This window comes from Ochotona curzoniae, unplaced genomic scaffold (genome assembly GCF_017591425.1).
Source record: "Ochotona curzoniae isolate NIBS_2020 unplaced genomic scaffold, NIBS_Ocur_1.0 scaffold_3208, whole genome shotgun sequence".
NCBI classification, from domain to species: domain Eukaryota; kingdom Metazoa; phylum Chordata; class Mammalia; order Lagomorpha; family Ochotonidae; genus Ochotona; species Ochotona curzoniae.
Genome location: NW_024467106.1, coordinates 46,086,358 through 46,110,032, shown reverse-complemented (window position 1 = coordinate 46,110,032; position 23,675 = coordinate 46,086,358). Strand labels below are relative to the sequence as shown.

The window sequence follows — 23,675 nt, the reverse complement described above, 5'->3', positions numbered from 1 at the left end:
CACACACACACACACACACACACACACACACACACACGGAGATCACAACACACACACACACACACACACACACACACACACACACACACACACAAATTGATCTGCTCTAGCCACTTGTCAATCAACCCAGTCAGAGGTTCAAGATGAGGTTTAGATGCAGTATGGCAGCCAATGGAAACCTTAAGTTCTACAAAAGTTCCAGGTTTCCGAAAAATCTTTTCCTTACCAAATTAAAGGCCCCAGTACCAAGCTTGACACCCCCTTCAAACTCATAGAAGAATTCTTGCTGAAGTTTGTTCTTCTGAACTACTTGCAGAAGAGAAAGACATTCCCTAGATTGAAGCAGAAAAGTTAGAGCATTAAGTTGACCATGACTCTGAAAATATTTACTTGAACTGCACACTTAATACACTATAAACACAAGGTTATGACCTGAATTATCACAGAATCTTTAAATAGAGGAGGCCACACTAGGTTGTCATTCAGGTAGTAGGGTCATGAGTGTAGGACCCAGGGCCAACATCCCACAGCTGCCTGCAGGCGATGTCTGCCAGCAGACTTGCAGGGTGTGGCCAGGTCCTCCCCTGCCATGCATACTTCCACTTTAGAAACAGAGCGCTTATGAATTTCAAAATGATTCTTAGGGTCACAGACAGGCCTGACAAATCAGAACTCATAAATAAGAAAGACTGATAAAACAAAACAAAACTGTCATCATGACTGTTCCTTCCTTTTCTTCTTTCTATCCAAATACATTTTCTCATTTCTCACTTTCTTTTTTATTTTTTTCTCTTTCCCACTCATGATATTGTCAACTTCAAGGGAGAAGTGCAAATAAAAACAATTACAAAGATATAAAAAGTGGTACAAATCTAACTTGTATATCAAGTTCACAAATAACATTTTTGGAAGGCAACAAGGAATAATCAAACACCACAAATCATTTGTTGTTATATAACTACATAAAAAAAATGCTATTTCATTTATGATTTCTTCCAGTCAAACACTTCATTTGAATCTTAGTTGAACAATTTATGGAAAGCTTTTATAATAATGCTGCAATTACCTCAAAGTAAAAATCTTTTAGAAGTTTAAAGGCAATTTTATTTTAGAATTATAAAAATATTTTATCAATAATTTTTAAAATATTTCAATGCTAAATACAAAGAAAATGATCTTTAAATGAATGCTCTTTTTTCCTACAATAAACAAAATTCCAACAAGTATTTATTAAAGAATTCTAATAAATAACATACATTAAAATGGAATATTTAAAATGCTATAAATACACAAATAAAAATAAATGTACATTTGTTTTCACTGCTTTGAAACAAATTGATGAATATATAGGTCTCCAAAACATTTTCACATTTCAAAACATTTTCGCATTAAAACAATCATTTCTTAACTCTATTTTGCAAAGAACTCTTGGAAGCAGACTTATTCACAAACAGAATTAAATGAAAAGTTATTCCCTCCTTCCAAACTCTAGATCCTTTCCATTTTCTGACTTTTTCAATCTTCAATTTCTAGTGCTTAAACATAAATTTTAAATAGATATTTTGTATGTTTTTCAGAGTTTATAATTGTTATTTGTAGGGAGGACAATTATTAGCTATCTTGTCAATACTAACAAAGAGCAGAATCAAAATTTTATGTTTTTTTTTAAAGATTATTTATTTTTATTTGGAAAGACAGATTCACAAAAAGAAAGAGAAACAGAGAAAAAGATCTTCCAACCACTAGTTCACTCCCCAAGCAGCCACAATGACTGGAATTGAGCCAACCTGAAGCTAGGAGCCAGGAACCTCTTCTGGGTCTGCTGCATGGATGCAGAGTCCAGGAGCTTTTTCCAGAGACCCTGGGCCATCCTCCACTGCTTTCCCAGGCCACAAGCAGGGAGCTGGATCACAAGTGGAATAGCTGGGACATGAACCAGTGTCCATATGGGATGCTGGTATTTGGAGCTGGGGAATTAGCCAGTTGAGCCATTGTGCCAGCGCCAAAATTATGTGTTTTAAAGTATACTTTTACTCAAAATTATTTCACACATTTTTGGCTGGATTTTTGGAAACATTCTGTTTTCAGATTTCCTCTTAAAATATTTTTAGAAGATTTTAAAAGAAAGTTAAAGCCATGAGTGCTTTTCCAGTCATCACAATTTAAAAAGAAAACTAAAGGATGAAATCAAAATAGTTCAGTAACAGGAAAGACATATAATAGTACTTCAAAAGGTTCATGGAAAATAAACTGAAAGATAAATGTATTGGTATAAAACACTAAAATCCAAGCACAGTTTAAAAAATATATATATATATATATTTCCATGAACCTTTTGAATACCCCCTTATGTGGCTATTTGTGAAAGCACACCTCAATTCCATCAATACAGACACCGGAAACTTAAACATAAAGCTAAGAGTTTAAGGCTGCAAGAGTGAATGTAAACTAATGAGAAGTTTTCCAAATACAGAAGAATCATGTAGATGGGAACAACATCTGTTTTAAAACTTTGTTCAAGGGTCCAGCAGATGATTCAATGACTAAATCCACATGGGCACCGGCTGCTCCACTTCCCATCCAGCTCTCTGCTTATGGTCTGGGAAAGCAGTAGAGAACGGCACAAAGCCTTGGGACTGTGCAATCACATGAAAGGCTCGCAAGAAACTCCTAGCTCCTGGCTTCGGGTCAGCTCAATTCCAGCCATGTGGCTATCTGGGAGTGAACCAACAGATAGAATAGTCTCTCTTCTGACCCATCATTCAAATAAAAATAAATAGATCTTTTTTAAAAATTCACTTAAAAATTTTAAAAGATCTTAAGTCTCTGTTCCATGTCAATAATTAGTAGGCCACAAGGGGACAATTGGGTATAAGTAGAAACAGAATAACATGACATATTGAAAAAGCAGTCAAGAGACCGAATCCAAAATGATCCAGATGTTGGGATAATAACCACTCTAAAAAAGATATATTTTTAGTTAAGAATATCTTGATGACATACTAAGTAAATCTAGGCAGACTGAAATGTGTAATGGAGTATCAGAAGGAGAAGAGAGAATGAGATAGACAAAGAAGAAATATTTGAAGGAATACTGACAAGGCTCTTACAATAACACAAAGACAGATCCATCACAGATAATCTCTGAGAAGTCAGAAGAAATGAAAAATCCTACTAACTCAAAATACTATACAAAAACATTGTTAAAAATGAAAATTCTTCACACTGAACGGAACAGGAATAAAGGAAAAAATACAAAAAAAATGGTAAGTATAGCTGTGACTTAGGATATGTGTCATGGTAAATAGTAATCAAAGTTGACTGTGATAAGCTAATACAGATACTACAGTCATTAAACCACCACCATCAGAAAATTTTTAAAAATAGAGTGAAATGACTAGAATGACAAAACAGTATTACTCCAGAATTTCTTTTAATTTAAATAAAGCAGCAGAAGACAGGAAAAAAGGAAGAGTAACAGATAAAGCAGAGAGAAAAAAACAAAATGGTAGTCACATGTACAGAGGTATCAACTGTCCTACGTGCATATATAAGGCATGCAATTTAAATATGAAAACAAATATATGTTTAAAGAATACATATCATGCAAATACTAATTATAAGCATGAGTAGCTGTATTAATATTAAACAGGTTGCAAGACAAAGAATATCATCAGGATTAAAAAGCACATCTTATAATGACAAAAGGGTAACTCATCAGGAAGACAAAACAAGTATAAATACACATAAGTCTAACAGAAGTCCAACTATATCAGGCAACCACTGACAAAACTAAAGGAAAAAAATGGATGACTACGAATTCACTTATTGATTTTAACATTCAGATTAAGTGACAAAAAATGAGTAAAGATATATAACAATACAATGGATTCCCTAATTAACATTGCCAATCCACTGCAGAAAGGTCTGTTGGGAAATGTTGTTCTGAACTCTGGACCAATGACACACCTGCTATGTAAGACTTATCAACTGTCATCAGGAAGACCATTCTTAAGATCACATAATGACTAATTGTGTTATTCCTTTTGTTTTTTTTTTTGCTGTTTGTATATATTTAAATTCTATTGTCCCCATGACAATGACTACTTACTCAGCCAAAAGTCAAATGCATTTTTTCCTAATATCAAATTTAAAAACCTAGTCATATTTTGAGAATTTGGAAGAGACAAGTGGCATATAGCCCCACAGAGCCCAAGAATCATTGGGGAAAAAATCTTATTTTTTAACTTACTTATATATTTGGTAGCTTGTTCTAATTTTGAGTCCACCCTTGATGAAGTTGATCATATTTTCATCCTGAAAATAATTAAGCAATTAGATAACTTTGCAAAAACATTTGAAACTATTTCCACAGTTACCTATTTGTGTGACTAGAAAAAGAAACCAATCTTTTCAGAACATAATTTTTAAACTAACACATTCTTTTTATTTAGGGAAAGGCTTTTTTCTTTGAAGCTAAGAACAACACAAAATTCTCACATTACTTTAAGTCACCAATGAAGTAATTCTCACCCACCAACTAAAAAGCCCAACTTATGTTAACGAAGAGCATTATCTACTGAGCAATTTTTTCTAGGTTCAGATAGAATCAAAAATGGCTAACTTTAAAGATCTGCTCAAAGGGCCAGAATTCACGAATATTATAACCCACATCATCCTTCCACAGAGGACTAGAATAGACAGTCTATCTGGTATGGTGACTCTTTTTTTTCCACATTTATGGGCCAAAACTAACTGGTCTGGATTCAGAAGTGGCTTGTTACTAACATGCAATATAGTTTGAGGTGGCAAAAACTGCTTTATTTCTCCTTGCCTGATGATCATTAATCATAAAATTAAGCCAATGGTCTAAATGAATGTCATTTTCAGAACCAGTGTTTCACAATCCCCAGAGTGTCTACATAAATTATTTACAATAGCAGCTTACAGGAAGCTACTCTGACAGATGGTGGCAAGGTAGACAGTCTCAACTTTTGCATTTCCAAACCAGAAAGATGCTCTTGTGTTTCTTTTCCATGCACCTGAACATTCTTCTGAATACAAAAGGAAACCGGAGATGCTTACTTATTTCATCATGTACTTAACTATTTAACGATTATTTAATTAATACTCCAATTACTATAAGAGTCACAGATGCAAAATTTATTTTCTTATTTCAAGGAAACTTACGATTATACACATTCTAATATCAACCAGTAGAAACATTTCTTAAATATCTGCCTCAAAAAAAAAATCTCATTCTGTGATTCATTGCAAACTTCTTAAATTTCTAGTTTACACCAGGCACCCAAATGCAAAAAAACAGATGAAAGCACCATCACCACATGCTAAGGTATGGAGGCATCCATAGGGATGGAGACATGCACAGGATGCTATGAGAGCAACAAGCAAGGCAAAGAAAGAGCCAGAAAAGTCACCGCTCATAGCACAAAAACTGATTAAGCAAAGGCCAGGTGAAGAAAGGCAAAACAGATGTGAACTTGGCGAGCAATGGAAAACACAAGTGGAAAGACTGGGAAGTGTTAAAGATGATGGTGTGCTTGGCCATCTCTGCTAAAGAATTCGCTGGCCAAGAAGGGACTGACCAATGAGTGAGAAAGCCACCAGTACCGAAGCCACTCTGGTATGCAACATACCCCACTGGTAGTTTCCTAGATACCAGTAATGGAGGAGTGCCGGAGAGTGAGGGAGGCACCAGTTCCACCTGAAAAAGCTTCCCACATGCGTAATGGTCTGCCACAAACACTGCCACAGTCAATGAGTGCCACTGCTAAATTCTAAAGCAGAGAAATGACACTGCCTCATCTTTGAAAGGGTAATGCCATTGCGAATGGAGAGTGAGCAGGAAGCAAGCAAGATTGAAGACACAGGTTGCTGTACAGTGTTGGCAAGGGCTGATGGACGCCTCCACTGGAACAACAATAGAAGAGTCATCTTCACAAGGCAAAAGCAGTGCGATCATGAAGGCAACTGGAGAGGGGGGCAGGGCAAGAGGAAGAAGGGAAAACCATGGATATCTCCCAGACGTTTAATTAAGTCCCCAAGGATAAAATAATTCAGATTCCAGACTTCATGATCAAATCCCCACTTTCAAAAACATTTCAGAAAAAATAATGCTAGGCTTCTATGATTGGCATTGTATCTACGAAGGCAGTAGAAAAAATCATGATCAACCAGCCTTGAGGATATGTAGGATTTTGGGGACCATATTGATTTAACGAAGCCAGAATCCAACCTAAAAAGCTAACTTCCAGGAAAGAGAAATGCCAACTCTCAAAATAACTCAAAAGACTAGGGCTGAGGAAGACCTCTGCATCTTATAACCGAATCTCCTTCTGCCTCCTTGCAATCTCCACCCCAAGTTTCTCCCTCATGGTAGTTCTTACCTCCACCCAAGAGACAATGATCTAAAACTCTGGTTTTCAGAAAATATTGAAGAGACAGAGGCAAAGTAGTATCAGTGTGAAAATTAAGCGCTGCTTAAGAAAAGGCCTCAGCTTCACTGCTCCATTTAGTGACTTCCAAAAATCACTCTTTGAAAAGAAAGAAAAATCAAGAGGAATGAGAAAAAAAAAATGAGGATGGAAAATAAAATCTGAAGTATCCATGACAAGTGTGGCTGTCTTTGCATGCATAACCGAACTCTGCTGCAGCACGTGGCAGGGGGATGGCAAGAGGTAATGGACAAGCATAGAGGACACCTGCTCTGGCTAGGCTGCTACTGTGGGCAGCCCTCTCCCACCAGCAAGCTCAAGAGAAACAATCTCATGGTATTCAGGCAAAGAAGTATCTGAAAATTAGGCATGGCAGTTGCAAGGCAATTTCTTTTCAAGTAAATGGAATTCGCAAAAGACTGAAATTCAGAATCGACCCCAATTGCTGGTTGAGTTGAAATAAAGCTCTCTGGAGTCTTTTCTCAGCTCAAGTTGATTGGGATAATAAATGTTTCATTACCCCTCTATGTTAAGAAAACTAAAGCACCCACAGAAAATGAGGCATATTTATCTCCACAGTGCTGGCAGTCTTCCCAGAGAATACCGGGTCTAAACCAAATGTTCATTACCTGCACAAACGTGAGTGCTGCTTTCTGTAGGAGACACTCGGCATAACAGATTTCAGCATGCATTTCCTCTATTAAAAACAAATAAAATTATATTAAGGAAAATCCCACGTCCACAGTAATTGCTCTGAGATGTTCAGAAAAGACTGGTAGATAAATGAGCCCAAGGGAGACACAAACACCTAGATGGCTATGGTGCTTCTATAAAAGCAAAACCGTAGCCTCAGTTCTGAGTCCTTGGGCAAGATTTTCCCACAAGTGTGAAATGTTCGGGAAGTTATCCTTGGCCCCACACAAACATCTCCACAAAGAGTCAGGCACTTGGCGTCAGATATCCAAACTCAGCTCACAGGAAGAAACCCAAACCCAAATGCGCTTTTTAAAAAAAGGAAAGCACTTATATTTTTAATGTAACAGGAAAGTTTAATACTAGAGGAGTTCAAGCTTTAGAAATTGGAAGGTATGAAATTGTGGCAATGACTTAAAAGAGAACGCACCAACTCTATAGAGTTTGCTGCAGGAGCACTACTCTGCAGACCCAAGATAGGATTCCTTATGACACCCAAAAAAATGATATAAAGAAAGCACTGTTCCAGTTAGGAGCTAATTTGAGCATTCCGATATCTTGCATAACAAAGCATCCACAGAAAGGAGCTATGGGAAGCTACACACACCCTAGGGAGTGTGCAGTTTCTACCTTCCTAAATAATTCAAGATGCTTCCAGAGACAAAGAAGACACATTTTGTCCTCTATCTGCAGAAACAAAGTCAGCAGATTCTCTCTTGATTCATGGGTACTTTATTTAAGTGTATAATCTTGAGGCATTTAATTTCCAGAATGGAAGACAGGTTGTGCAATGTCCCAGCTATGAGGCACTGAGTCATCCAAGTCCTTTCTGCTGGTTCCTTCATCTCCATGGTCCATGAGAACACAGCTGCAGGATTAACTGAGCTCCTACCCACAGGGCTCACTGTGTGGAGTTACCCTTGACCAATGTTAGATACTTCTCCTAGGTTGCTGCTCTGGCTAGGCTTAGTCCACGTTGGTGCTTTGTGCTAAAAACTCAGAAAGCTGAAAGCAGTTTTACACCAAGTGGCTGAAAAATAAGGTATTTCCATGTTATTGAGAACACTACTGAATCAAGCTAGGTAAGAACCATTTGCACATGAGAAAGATGCCACCTTACAGACACACAACCCACTGGCTTACACATTGGTTCAGCTTCCTACCATGCTCATATTCCAGATGTCTAATTTACAAAGAAGCAACAAGACAGCTAAGATTCTCAAAAGCAAACAAATGAACGCAAACCCAGTACAGGCAAAACTTGAGGACTTTGACCTATGCCATTCCAGCTGAATCAATAGCCAGTCTTGGTGTTACATGAGCCCCCGGGTTTTCCTCAGTGAGTTTGGTGGGACACAGAAAGATCATTTCATTGTACAATAACACCTGGCTATACTCCTCAAAAACATAACACAATGAGGTCTGTTGGGAATTGTTCATTCTAAAAGTCAACTCAGAAAAACAATCCACAGGCCATGACAAGCCTTCCAAGAGGACGACACAAAGTCAGCAGGCCAGCAGGAACAGCGACATGGAGAAGGGGAGCCTGTGACCAAGGGAGGAGGGCACACAGGGCTCTACTTGGAGAGATCTGAGCAGGAGGGTGGACAGATCAAGGAGAAGCCAAAGGCCGTTCTTAAGGGCATACAAAGGATGGAACAAGAGGCAGGCAAAGTTGAACTCTGTTCCCCCTGTGTAAGATTTCTTCCTATTGAATCCCTTTCACATCCTAGGGACTGCATGCAAATGTCTGTTTTCCAAGGCAATTTGAAGCTCATCTGGGACAGCCCACCAGCCACAAGACAAGAGTGAGTATGTTCCAAGGATAAACTCATGAACAGTTTAGCAAAATATACTCACTTGAGCAGAGAATCAGACACTCAAGAATGTAAATGAAACTCACCAAGAGGAAAAACAAATCACATACTAAAGCTACAATGTTTTGACATGCTCTCTTGAACACAAAGTCTGGGTTTCAGTGACAGCCAAACTCAGTAGGAATGAAATGCAACTTCATTTGTAAAAGGTTTATTTCTTTCCCATGGCTGATTTACATTGGGCTAGTTCTCAATATCAGTTAGGCGAAATTTCTGAGTAGGTGCCGGCCAGAATGCCTCTCAATGATAAATTTCTTAGTCCAGTGATATGAACATCTTCATGAAACATGAAATGTGAGCTAAGCACAGTCTCTAGCTACAAAGTCTAAGTAAACCTGTATTTCTGAACAGGCTACAGTCACAAGCCGGCTTACTTTGTAATAGTTAGCAATAAATAATAATAATAAATTAATTCTCTACCTTTGTCTGGATTTCCTAAAGTGCCACTATTCAAAGACATTATAAAAGGATAAGAACATAGAATCATCTATTTCCAAGGTATCTCAATACTGGAATAATTTAGTATTTCATCAATATGAGAAACATTCTAGGCCTAGAGGACAGAGCATGGCAGTCATGGAAAGAGCTGTAGTTTAGGGAAAGTCAGATCAAGTTTAAACCAGCTCCGATGTGGGGCTAGTCATTTGTTTAAATTCTCTGAACACCAGCTCCTATTCTATAAACACGTCTCACAGATAATACTGGTAACTGTTAAGAAAATCACCAAGCATGTTATCCGGCACATAGAAAGCACCATTTTAAAAATAAGGAATTATTGTTATTTTTTAAATTATTCATTATACTTACACCAAAAACAGTCTTCTACACCAAAAATATTCTTCTAAAACTAAGGTTTAAAAAATCAGTCAGGTGTCAACCTTTATAATATACAAACAGAAATGAGGCAGAATTCAATGGGCCACGATTAGCACCCAGAAAGTAACAGAAAGGAGAATGCAACAACCAAAGAGAGTCAAATTTCCCACTGATCCACCGCAATGACCAATGAAACGTCATTCTGCTCTACTATGGTTCCAATTAAAATCACACAATTTTGCAAAAAGTTCTAAGGCAGTGATATGTCTCAAGACACTCTCCTGTGATTAACATTCTAGTCTCACATGAACGTAAACACTCCTCAGTTCTCCAATGCCCATGTCAATAACACTTGTCTAACAAAGCAAACCAAACTTCACACACACTGACTACACTTAGCCATTAGGAATGACCCTGACCGCAGCATCCAGAACTGGTCTTGCTTGAATCGGCCATGTCTACATCTAGTATTTCATGCTACTTCTTCCAGAAAATAAGCCTTACAACGATAACACAGAGATAAATTCTCATGGAAAAACAGCTTGATGCTACAATAGTCACCTTTAAAGGACCTATGTTTTCCTCTGCAGGATTATCACGTTTCTCATTTCTTATAGACCATTCTGGCAAAAGTTGAAAATGCAATCTCTATCCTAATCTTAGCATGAGCATCAACTGCTAACAGGTGCCAGTTCCTCCTATTCCTTTGATCAGAGAACCATAGCCATGGCTGGATTCTCAAATATTTCTAAATGTCTACAAATCAAACATCTTTCATGCTGTGAAACACTCTCATTGCTTAAAGGATATCAAAATTACTTTTACCTTAGAATAAAATTGTAATGGGTAGTAGAAAAACTGAAAGCTCACATAAACAAATAGTAAGAAGAGAAAACTGGGCAATATCTGGAAATATTTTAAATTTTCAAACCCTCAGTTCCAGTAATCTAATTTTTAGGAATCTCTCATATTTGGGAAAAAAATGCATAAAGACATAAATACGTAAGATTCTAGGAGAGCTTCCAGTGAAGAAATAAAAGTAATATTAACTGTTCATTGACAGAGAAACAGCAAGAATATTATGGTAATCTATCCTTTGGAATCCTACTTAGATGTTCAATAGGATAGCGATCTAGGAAAATATCAATGTCAAAAATCAAATTATAGAAAAAACATGCATTACGTGAGCCTATGCTCATAAAAAGAAATAATGAACCATGACAAAAACCTAAGTATGATTTATGTGTATGATTGCATTTGTACACAGAAAAGTATGCAAAGCTTCCAAACCAGCTGTTTTGCAGTGGTGACTTCTGGGGTGTGTGTGTGTGTGTGTGTGTGTGTGTGTGTGTGTGTGTGTGTGTGTGTGTGTGTGTGATGGATAAGAATAAGAATTATTAACATACTTTCTACACTCCAGCGTAGAAATTTTATTACATTTTTAAAAATAAGTAAAAGTTAATGTGTCAAATGCGTCTCACCTTCACTCAGCTGCTCCAGTGTTCCTCTAGAGAGAAGACTTGAAAAGGATTCTACAACTGTGCATTTCTTCCTATATCTGCATACAACAAAAAGGGAGATGGGAAAGAAAAAATTACCTGTCAGATTGTGCTCATGCTCATCTGCTATCTGCTGCAGCCCCAGTCACTTCAGAGTCACCTCTGGAACCTTAGACCTTGAAGTCTGGAGGGTTTGGGAGCACCCTGTCCCAACATCACAGCCCCTGGATCCCAGTACCTGGTTGGCAACATGCAGTCACCCAACCCATGTTCACTAAGCCTGTGACTGGACAAACTCCCACAGAGCGAATACTAAACTTGTACAGCATCTTCCCTTCTCTCTGTGGTTCAAATCTTAGTTCTGCAGCAAGTGTCTTGACAGGCAAAAAATATAATTACAGTACAATAGTTGAACTGTCTTCATTGGAGGTACCTGTAACCTCATTAAATGAGCTTGGAGCTCCAATCAAGCCAAAATTCACCAGTGTTACTAATAGCCTCTTCTGGAACCTTCCTACCCACATAGAACAAAGATTCAAATAAAAGTAAAAGCCCATATCATTTTGAACAGCCAGAAGCTTTCAAACATATCCTTTTAAAACCAAATAAAAGCATTCCCATGTGAATTAGAGGTTCTCCTAAAGCATCCCAGAGGCTGTGTGCTCGGCGTGGCCTGGACTGGCCTGCATGCCTGTTCCCACCCATGCCGACCCTTGTGAAATGCCTGCTGACACCCCTGCAGTCTTCTCCCTGACTCTCCATAGCTCAACCACCAAGCTTTCAGAAGGAAGGCGAGGTGGCATGGAAGCCAAACAGCAATCCTACTCTAATTCAACTGTTAACAGAAAACCACAAAAGATCATGAAGCTGAATAGCTGAAGCTCTTCTCTGTAACCATGGCCAGCTCCAACCAAGAGCAGGAAGGTGGGATGTTGTCTCTCAAGTCTCCAGTGACCCCATCTTACTTTTGGCAGGTTTGTAAAGCGTCCTTCATGGCAGAAATGCCTTTCTGGATGTCCTGTTGCTCGAAGGTCATCACAGCCTGCAACACCACAATGGTACTGTAGCCCAGTGCATGGTACATGCTGTCCTTGGCCCTGAGAAGAACACAGGGAATGATGTATTTCACCTTCCTGGCAAAAGCATTCCAGCTTTCTCATACCAGTCAAAGGGATTCTTAAAACCTGCTTGTCCTGATTTCCACAGCCCTAGCCTTGGCTCATTCATGTAATCACAGAGATGACATGGACTATGAAAAGCATGCTCCTAAGAACTCAAGTGTCGTGGATTTTCCCATTTAAGCCCACACAGGCAGAACAGTGTTCCAGGCTGAAGCGGACAGCATGCTTTTCCGGATTTCAGCACTAGGGGGAAGCCTGCAGTCTCATCGCCCAGGAAGGGTTTAAAGGCAAGCCAACAATTTCCAGTTGAAAAACAAACATTGTGTGGTCATTAGGTATGAAGTAAGTGCTAACAGAGAGGCTGCTGGAGATGTGTTTTGTGATGGGAGATTCTGATATGCTTTTTGAAAGGTAAAGACCCATTTTAAATCACCTTCCCTTCTTCCTATGGGAAAACAGGAAGCAAGATTTTTGCAACAAATCAGGCCCAAGGGTTCCAACCGAAGCACATCTTAGTTTTGCTAATGCAGTCATCTAATTGCACTGTCTGATATTCTTCACTGAGGTTCCTGATCATTCACCTGAGAAGTTATCAGTGGGAACTGCCTCAGGACTGTAAGGACATTCGTCAAGTTCTAATGCGTCAGACATACCGTATCATGGCTTGTGAAAACCTCGTTCCCTCCTCAAAACTTGTACTGATTGTCTAGAATGTCTGAAATATGAAGGCATGATGTATTTTTAACTGAAATATGAATGCACAATAGCTTGCTGCACTGTGAAATACACGTGAGTCACACTGTTCTTTCCTTCCACACAAACTGTCTAAACAGCCTTGGATTATGTACAGGCTGTCCTGAAGAGTGAAGGGACTACCTGTTCAAAAGAACCATGGGGCATAATGAGAGCAGCCCAAAGTGCATCATGAATTGTGGTCCCAAACATCATATTTTTAACCGACAAGGGGGTTTGGGAATGGTATTTTTAACAGTCACACGTGCCTAAAGACCAGATTATATCAAATGCGACTGAATCCTGATCATTTCTTTTCATTGCCTACTAAGACCAGCCAGTAAGTATGAGTGGCAGAAGAGATATCAGAGTTGCTTGAATAAAATCCAAAGGAGATAGAGGGACAGCTGAGAAGACAAGGAAGGGGTCAGAGGCTGAGGAAGTAAGAGGGAGGGAGGGGGAAGGCAGGAAGCAGGCAAGGGAAAGGGTGTAAGGTAACCAACCGCCTTCAGCAAGGACTCCATCTACTTCTCACTTGTTCTTAACTTCTCAAATACTAATTCATCAGCCACACTCACAGGTATTCTAAGGTATTCTAAACCTTACTGGAGTCATTAAGATGGACAATTATTCCTGCCTGGCCACGGTCACTGTGGAGTAGCTGATCAGTCAGGGTGAGAGCAGTAAGCAAAGCTGAACACAGGTCTTGTGATGGGGAACCCAATAACATTCTTATCTTTAATTTCTTTTCAGCTTGGAGATTAACATGTTTAGCTCATCCCTTCTCGGTTTCAAAGTAAATTTTTCTAAATGATACTTGAGACAAAACTACAGACTGAGACAATAACTAAACAAGCATGGAAATAAAACTGTGAAAAAAATCACATCTTCTATTTAGGAAATTTGAAAGGGCAAATTCCTTAGCTGAATTTTAAGACTTTGCAGCAACACGTCTCAAGCAAATTAAATGCTAAAGTTAGAAGGAAATAAAGTGACAAGCACAAGAACAATAAACTATCAGAAACAGCTGAAAAGATTTTATTAAATAAAAGTTAATTACCATGGACGAAGCAATTCTATGGCATCTGTAAATTTGTTACTTAGAAATAAGTTCAAGGCCATTGCACATTCTTCTAGGCCACTCTTGAGATCCACCTTGGTTGATGACGAACTAAAGATAAAGAAAAAAAAAATAGAGTGACTTCCATTTCTTTTCTGTTAATAAGTTGTTCAGGTGTTGCAGGCTGGGCTGGAAACCAGGAAGGGACAAGATGCTAAATACTGCCAACCCCAAGCTAAGCATGTGGTCCAAACCCGATCATCTCCCAAGCCTGTACAACATGGCTGAAGACACAGCACTCCCATGCTGCAGCTAAGCTTCCCCTTCCCAGGAAGGCACCAGACACTGTAGCACCTTCCTGGAGCCCACCACACACTTTGCAATCCCAAGGCAAATCCTGCCTCCTGCTCCCTTGGATCATTCCATCAGACCTGCCCTCTGTCTTATAAAAAGGACACCTCCAGCCTTGGTGGGAGCAATTCTGCCTCACAAGATTATCTGCATTCAAGTTTATGTGTGCTGCCTTTCAATAGATCTTTCTTCTCACCTCTGTCTACATCTCCCAGTTGTGTATAGTCTTCCAGGTGGGGAGCCAAGAGACAGCTATGTCTAGTTGGGGGTCCCTCAACCAGGACTACTGATCTCCACAACACAGAGCATGTATGTACAGATTGTGCATACAGGAGAATAGGCAAAAATACAAACTTTGTCATTTATTAACATAAGGGCAAAGGGAACTTTCCTTTCACACTTGCAAAATTGGACACTGTGAGTCATTAAAAATAAATGGACAACAGATTAACATTAGAAAAGAAAATATCTATTATGCTCATAAGAATGGATAGTGAGTACCTAAAAACCCAGTGAGATTAGGAGCTTAAACCGCTCTTCACAAGGGAAAGGGAAGGGGGCTGTCCAGGTAATTTTAGAGGAAGAGTAAACAATATTCAGGAGAAAGGGGGATTCTTGAAGAACAGTCACCTAGGGCAGGGGTTGCTGGGGCTCTGGAGGCGGGGTCAACTCTATCGCTCGCAGCGAACTGATCTTCCCTGATGAGACAACCACGTGCAGGAGGCCCATGACACTTGCATTTCTTCTGGAAGAACTCCCCTTAATCAGATAAGAGAACTTCATAGGAAACCCTTTCTTATGCTTCCAGAAATAACCCAGGCAAGAGCCAAGGCACCAGAAAAATAGGAAGGAGACCTGGGTTCTGAGGCCACTGTACTTACAGCTCAAAGCACCTCGCTGTGTGGTGCAGTTTTCTGTGTTATCAACACTGTGTCAACAACGTCCCAGAGTCTCAACTTTCCTATCTGTGAAGTGGGAAGCCACCATCCACTACATGAGCATAAGCAGAAAGATAATGTCACAGTAGACAATAATTCTCTGCATCACTCAAAAGACCTTACGTGTAGGAGGGTTTATTTGTTTCTATTAAACAGTGGCTGCCTGGGAGCCACAGGACTCTATCTCCCCCATGACTTAACCTACCATCAAACTTTTACCCAGAATTCATTCAACTATCTTTTAAATTAGGTAATTTGAAAGGCAGTGAGACACAGTGGGAAAGAGAGAGACCCATCTGTTGGTTCATTATCCAAATGCTTGCCACGGCTACAGCTGCTAGGAGCCAGGAATTCCATCCAGATCTCCCACATAAGTGATAAGGAAGCAAGCACTTGAGCCATCATCTGCTGACTTCCCAGGCACATTAACAGGCAGCTGGACAGGAAGCAGAGCAGCTGGAACTCAAACCAACATTCCAAGAGAGGATGTCAGCATCACAAATAGTGGTTTAACCCACTGTGCCTGTCAGAATCAAAATGGAGTCACTTACGTCAACCTTAACAAAAATAAAGTCAGGGGTTTATGATGGAAGTGTTCTTACATATGATTGCATTATAATAATTCTTACAAAAGACTTCCAGAACCGCAACCATATATCAGTCTTATATAAAAAGTACTTCCACAAGGACATCTGCCACGTCTGCTCCACTTTACAGTGACATCACCCTGATTATTAACCACTGTGAATCAACATAAATGTAATGACAAAACCTCTGGTGTAATCCTCTTTCTTTTTGTCTTTAAAAACTTTAAAAAAAAAAAAAAACTTGCACTTGCCTCAATGTCTTAGAAAAAACTCACAATTTGCTATGTTATGTACCTTCCCAAGGCAACGCTTTGGTATTTTTAAATACATATCAGCATTCTTTGAAGAAAACCTAAATTTTTTAGGTTGGAAAATTAATATTTCTAGAGTGCTAAAATATGTGCAGGCATCCTTCTAGGTGCCAGCAGTACACCAAGGAGCAAGATGCAGGATCCCAGACTCTCAAGGAGCTTTTGCTCTACTAGAGAAGGAAGGGCAGATATGTACAGGGAGACCAATTACTAAGTAGGGTCAGGCCAGACTGGATTGAGAAGTTAGAACAGAATCTGCCTAGGAAGGAATGGGTGCACAGAGGCACAATGTACAGTCATGGAAAGCTCTCCAGAAGAGATGGCATCTGAGTTCAGAGTGGAACCACCACAGGAATCCCTAGGTTGGAGGCAAAGTAGAGATTCCAAGCTGAACATGGGATGACCAAGGCAAAGAGTGAGGGAGAAATGAGAACAGAAGACCTGGGGGAAGAAAAGATGGATTTTATTCTAAGAACAAAGATATTCGTTGGCTCAGAAATCCTCACGCTTTTTCTCATCACCCCTTCCCTTTAACTGTGTATTGGGTTTTCCTGCCTTACCTGCCACCTGTTCTCTCTAAGGTTACAGCTCCTCCTTTATTACCAGGAAATGGGCTGAGAACAGATAACAGTGCTCTTGCCAAACAAGCCATTATGTCTGCATCTCAGCTGGCCACACCGCCAAGTGGGAGGATACATTACTCCTGTCTCAGCTCAGCGGGATAAACAAAGTGGGAGCTAAGCACCTGCACACGAGGGAAATTCAGGCCTTCTAAAAGGTTTGCTATGCAGTTCACCTGCAACCGCCTCCACCAACCCCACCCCAGCCTCACCCCAGTAGAGCTGGGTTACTGTATCCTGCAACAGAGTGACCAAGAGGGCAACGTCATCTTGTTCAGTCCTTCTCTCAAGCACCTGTTGGAGACTTTCGTTCCTCTTCACTTCCACTGCCATCACTTCCCATCTGAATTCTGAACACAGCCCTGACTATTCCTTCTTTCGGTTTCTCGATCTGCAATGTGTATGAAACTTATCCAGAGGGCTTGCTAGAGACAGCCTGGTCCCACCCTCAGTTAGCCTCAGTAGGCCTGGGGTGGGCTCAACAAGTACCCAGATCATGTTCATTGTTTGAATTCACCTTGGATACCACTCTCAGATTGCTCTGCTCTTCCTGGAACAGATGTTCATCATTCTGTCTCCATAGACTGAAAGTAGAGAAGGGCTGCCCTCACCTGCCACACAATGTTCAAACTCTTCTGCCTGCCTTGCTTCTTCAATGCCCTGGAATTCTGGCTACAGCACACCTGACCAAACAAACTGGTGTGGCAAGCAAAGCTGTTTTAACAGTCACATACCTTGCAATGGGGTCATCAAAAAGGTATCCCCTGCAATGCTGGCAAGATGGAAGGAAAATTTCCTGGACCGAGGTGGAAGTCAACACTGCCATTCTCCAGCCATGTGACCTTCAAAAGTTGCATATCCTCCCTGAGTCCCTTGCCTCATCTTTGAAATGCCCTCCCATGGGGACTGTGAGTGAGGAGGAACACATCAGGTTCCTGCACACCCTAACCACACCAGAGCCACACCTGCATGCTTCCTGTCCAAGTGGGAAGAGTGGCTCCATTTTTAGGCATCCCTGCACAGTGCCCTGCACAAGTGCTTGCTATATACATGCCCAAGAAGACTGCTGATTAAAAGCAGAGTGGAAACGATCATTGCTTAGCTTTGTGGAGGAAAAAGAAGAATCTGCAGATGAAATCTAGCACACAATGTCTACTGATTGTCTTCACATATCAAAGCTTCAAGACAGAATTGGCGCTTACTCTTCCCCCTTCCCACCATCCACCCCCCTCAGCCACCGCAAGCTGTCCCTGCCCCAACTTCCTTAAAACCCTCCGTGCTACAGGTCTCTGAGCACCCAGCTACCAAATGAAGGGATACTTCCCACTCCTTCTGAAAGTAACACCAAGCTCTATTGACCAGATTTCAAAAATCAGACCTTCACAAGAACCCTGGGCCACCACCTCATTGGATCATCTTTGTCTCTCTCTCTCTCTCTCTCTCTCTCCCTCTCTCTCTCACACACACACACACACGCCTCTGCAGCTCCTGTGTGACTCTCATTTCCTTAGCCACCTTCCACTGGCTGAATTCCTGAAGGTTCCTTCCTTGGCTCTCTTTTGCTTTGCTCTCTCTGGAGGACAGCAGTTGTTATTTATGATGTCAACAGCTAGATACATGCTAAAGATCTGAAGTCTACAGATCCAGCTCCAGGCTGTGAGCCCAATGCCCTAGTTGATTTCTGATTCCAGTAATTTCTACTTATTTTATTACAGCTTTCAACCTCAGCATTACAAATATCGGCACAGCAGTTACCCAGGCAACTATCAGATGACTTAACAAGTATGAGGGAGGAAAGCTTCTTTCTGAAAAAAACAAAGCCTTCTACAAGGAGAAGAGCACCTGGAATGAAAAGGTAATGTGAAAAAATTAAATTTAATCATGTCAGCTTCATCCTCATGTCTCAACCCTTTCTACTGAAAATGTACAGACTTAAAGCATACTGCCAAAAACAGGAGTATCAAAACACACTTGTAAGTAGCTAAAATGTTCAAAGGCAAAATCCAAAATATTACCTAACTTTAAAAGCTCAATAAACCCAAAGGAACTAGAGAAAACACTTATTTGTGATATAAAACTGCTTTATCAGAGCTGCTGTTAATAACGCATAAACAAAGATAATTTCAAAAATTAACTCTAAAGTGGATCAGAGGAGAATATTAATTTAGCAAATATAACATTGTGGGAAAATATCTAATTAGAAAGAGAAAATGATACAGAAGCAAATGCTTAGAAGGCAGATTATTAAACAGTGTTTAAAAGAATGCCAATTAAGAAGCAAGTTTGAGTTCTTGTTTGCAAGGTTGAGAGACAAAAAGTTGAGCAAGAGAGTGAACTTCCATTTGCCGACTCATTCTTGATGCTCCCACAATAGCCACCCCTGGAGGCAAGAGCCAGGAACTCAAGCAAGGTCTCTCATGTGGGTGGCATGAACCCAGTCACTTGAGCCACTGCCTTGTGCCTCCCAGGGTCTGCACTAGCAGGGGGCAGGAACTGAATTCAGGCACTCCAGTGTGGAATGTGTGTGTATGAACCATATACCTACCTCTAAACTTTTTAATATTTTATATAGGAAGAGAAAAAGTATGCACAAAAAATTATAAATGATAGTTTAAGGTAACAGGTGCTTCATTCCCTTCTTTATCTACTGAATTTTCTACAATGGAAATGCATTTTAAAACCAAAGTGGTGAGAAAAATGTAAGTAAGAAATATTCAGTGAAAATTTTATTGTGATTAAAACTACATCATGAAACATATGCCTAGGAGACAGTGTTGTAGCACAATGGGTTGACTCAGATTACAATGCCCACAAACTATATCTGAGTGCTGATTTGAGTTCCACTGGCTCCAATTCCAACCCAGCTTCCTGCTGATGCACTCAGGAACACAGCACGCAATGGCCCAGGCACTTGGCTTCATACCATCAACTTGGGAGGTGGATATAGAGTTCCTGGCTCCTGGCTCCAGCAGAAGATGAAAGATATCTCTTTCCCTTTTTCTCTCCTGTCTTTCTCTCCATTCCCCCGACCCCAACTATCTCTATCACACTTTCTGAATAAATAAATACATCTTTTTTTAAAAATAGCATACTTCTAGCAAAAAGATTAAAATGAAATATACCAAAAGGTCATAGTTTCAATTTTGGTGTTTCTCCTTCTGTTTCTCCAAAAATCAGCAATTTGGGCATATTATTTTATCATAAAAAAAAATAGTGGTTTAAAAGGGGTGGACATTGGACCTTGCGGTTTAAGATGTGAATGAAGACACCCTCCCTTCCACGTGGCAGCACCTGGGTTCTATTCCTGGCTCTGGCTCCTGATCCAGATTTCTGCTAACAGAGCTCCTTGAAGGTGATGGTGAAGGCTTGAAAAATTTGGTCTCTGCCATTCAATGGAAGAACTCGATGGAGTTTCCCACTCTGACGCAGCCTGGGCTGGGCTACAGTGTGTATTCAGGGAGTGAGCCAGTGAATGGGGCTTCCCTCTCTTCCTCTCTGTCTCTCTCCCTTCCTCCTTCCCTGCTCTATCTCTCTCTCTCTCAAATAAACAAAAATTATTTTTTAAAAGTAATCACTAAAAAGAAAATTTAAAGATAAAAGAACTCAAAAGGCAGTTGTGTCCCCAAAGTGGAATTTAGTTTCATTTCTGCTTAATGCAACACTAGCTCCCAAAGCAGCTGTTGCTCCCCCGCCCCCTCATTTGCTAACAGTGATGGAATCTGCCCAGGCCTCTCTCACCCTGGGGCACTAAGCACAAAGCACTGTGTCTGTCAGGATCACCTGCCCCCAAGGAATGGGCTACTGTCCCCTGGTACCCCCCACACGTAGTACCCACACCCCCTTTCTGACCTGCTTGTGTGAGAGCCTCCGAGCTGTCTGGATGTCCGACTTGAATCACAGGATGCAAAGTGGAGATTGCCTGTTGCCATTTCTGACTGAGAAGATCTGTTAATTAAGAAGGCAGGGTAAGGTGGTTATTCGTTTGTGCACCAGGAAAAGACCATACAAAACACAAGTGCCCTTGAATTATTTTGCATATCTCAATCCTATGTCTGTATTTGAAAGTTCAAGGTAGAGAGAGAGCGAGGGAGAAGTATTGGGAAAAGCTTCCATCCACGATTCCCCCCCCAGATGGCCACAGCAGCAGGGACTGCTCGGCTAAATCCAGGAGCAGGACCGTCTTCCAGGTCTCTCAGGTGGGTGCAGGGGCACAATCACTTGGAGAATCATCTGCTGTTTTTCCAGGCACGCATTAGCAAGGAGCTGGACTGGAAGTGCAGCAACCCGGACTCTTGGTGGCAGCCACATGAGGTCCCTTTGCCACAGGCAGTGCATTACTCACTAAGCCACAATGCTGGCTTGCCCACATAGTTTTGTCGTTACAAACAATTGCAATATGCCCCTCAACCCATCTGCCTGATTATTTCTTGAAGATAAATTGCTGAAATCAAAGTCACGAATTTTATGTTCTTCCAGTTCTAATAAATTGTCTGATTTCCCATTTTATGTGCACTCTAGAGTGCTGAAGTGACACAGGTGAACACCCATCCGGTTCTCGGTCTTAACTGGCTTTACTGACCCAAAGACCCTCTGACAAACACCAGGAGAGAAGGGCCGTTCTCAAAAAGAGACTTTCAGAAACAATTTTAGAATAAATCCTGTCCAGTATTATAATAGAACTGCCACTCTCCTATATCTATTCACCTTAACAGTGCACATCTCATAGAAAGAGTTGCATCATAAAAAAAAATTAAAAAGAGGCACAGAAACTGTTGATTGGTTGATTATCTCTTTGGAGATTTTTTTTAGTTCTAAGATATCAAAAATTTTTAATTGAGCTTGACTGTAGCTCACCTTACAGACTTCCCAATGCCCTGTAACAAATACCACATTCAGCTTTTCAACATTCATCTTATCTGAGAAATTATCAAGTTCTCCAAATCCTATATATCAGGCAGAAGCAATCAATGTTCTCCCTGAGAAAGCGGTGGAGCGTATGGTGGTGGGAGGGAATAAAATCCCAAGAGTCCCATCATGTGCAATGCGGGCATCCCATATGGGCACCAGGTTGAAGCCTGGCTGCTCCACTTGCTATCCGGCTTCCTGCTAATTCACCTGGGAAAGCAGGGGAGGATGGCCCAAGTGCTTAGGCTTCCTGCACACATTTATGACCATTTGGGGAGTGAACTAGCAATTGGAAGAATCTCTCTCTTTTATTCTCTGTAACTGCCTTCCAAATAAATAAATCTTGGCGGGGGGGGAAGAAAAAGAAAATTCCACAGATGAGAGGAAATACTCTTTTGAAAACAGGTTACTTTCCACTGCAAAAAAACGTTTACTAGGAGGACAGAGGAAGCACTTACATAAACAAGACCCCAGGGCAGCCAAGTGTCAATTGTCCATAAGCAGAGAAAGAGGTGGTGACAGATTGAAAAGGCTGTCTACCCTTCTAAACCATTCTGCTCATCTGCTGTCTTGAATATTCCCTTGCGGGGATCTCTGGAATATGCTGTGAAAATGTTGCCCTTTCAATCACTGATCTTTGATTCTAACCAAAAAAGTCTCCCCAATGTTATTAGGCTTTCCTTCAACATTTGTTTGTGAGGGCATGCAAAGAAAAATCTTCCCTCTACAAGGATTCTATAAAACTTACCTGTCAAAACTGTGACTTCTTATGGGCACCTCTGTAGGCCCACTTCTAATCAGAGTATACAATGCAAGAAAGTGTACTGCATTTTTCATAATCTTTTTGCAACTTTTATCAAGAGCAATTTTTACAACTATTTTCCAAAAGGGTTTTTTTTAATTACTTAATTTATTTAATTTGAAAGGCACAATGCCAGAGAGAGATATACCTTGCAAACACTTGTTTGTTTCCTGAATGCCCTCAGCAGCCAGGGCTGGACCAGACCAAAGCCAGGAACCCTGATGTCAACCTGAGTCTCCCACATGCGTAGCAGGGACCCAAGTATTTGAGCCCTCGGCTGCTGCTGCTCAAGGGACACATCAGCAGGAGGCTGGATGGTAACAGAAACCAGAAAAGCCAAATTCTCCAATGGGAGAGGCAGGCACCTCTCGTGGTACCTACCTGCTGCACCAGAAACCTGCCCCCTCCCAAGATCATTTTGAAAAGATCCCATCTTTTCCCCAATGGTCTGATAGACCACATCCATAAAACACTAAATTAAAACATGAGTCTATTGTGCCAAGTAAATATTACATGTTCCAAACTGTTACAGCAATTAATCAGGAGCCCATTCAGCTATGCCAATCCCAGCACTTCAGGATCTTTGGTAAGTAAACCAAAACTCAGCTCAAGGTACACACTGAAACAGACAGTTGAACTTAACCATCAAAAACCACCAATTAACTAGAAATGAGGGCCTTCTCACTTTAACCAAGTATTTGTCTTGCTCTTTCAAACATGTCATGTAAGTTTCCCCTTAAGTCATCGTGTCTACAGAAGCACACTGACCTATTCCTGAATCCCAGCCACCAGCTTCCTGCCAATACAGATGGAACTGTTATCACTGCCATCTCATGGGAGACCTAGGTTACATTCCCAGCTCCCATCTAGAGCCCCTGTTCAACTCCAGCCATTGCAGACATTTGGAA

At 40.6% G+C, this 23,675-nt stretch overlaps 1 protein-coding gene across 2 annotated transcripts in view; it reads right to left on the bottom strand.

Moving 5' to 3' along the window:
- The window catches only part of TTC39B (tetratricopeptide repeat domain 39B), a 112,650-nt gene that overhangs the window by 33,242 nt on the left and 55,733 nt on the right, over positions 1–23,675 (bottom strand). For both annotated transcript variants that reach the window (XM_040963497.1, XM_040963498.1), the window contains exons 3-9: positions 20,910–21,005; positions 14,254–14,364; positions 12,306–12,437; positions 11,323–11,399; positions 7,085–7,152; positions 4,253–4,317; positions 227–332 (exon numbers count right to left, since the gene is read on the bottom strand). In XM_040963497.1, coding sequence (XP_040819431.1) covers positions 227–332; positions 4,253–4,317; positions 7,085–7,152; positions 11,323–11,399; positions 12,306–12,437; positions 14,254–14,364; positions 20,910–21,005 — 655 coding nt within the window. The remainder of the gene's footprint in view (positions 1–226; positions 333–4,252; positions 4,318–7,084; positions 7,153–11,322; positions 11,400–12,305; positions 12,438–14,253; positions 14,365–20,909; positions 21,006–23,675) is intronic.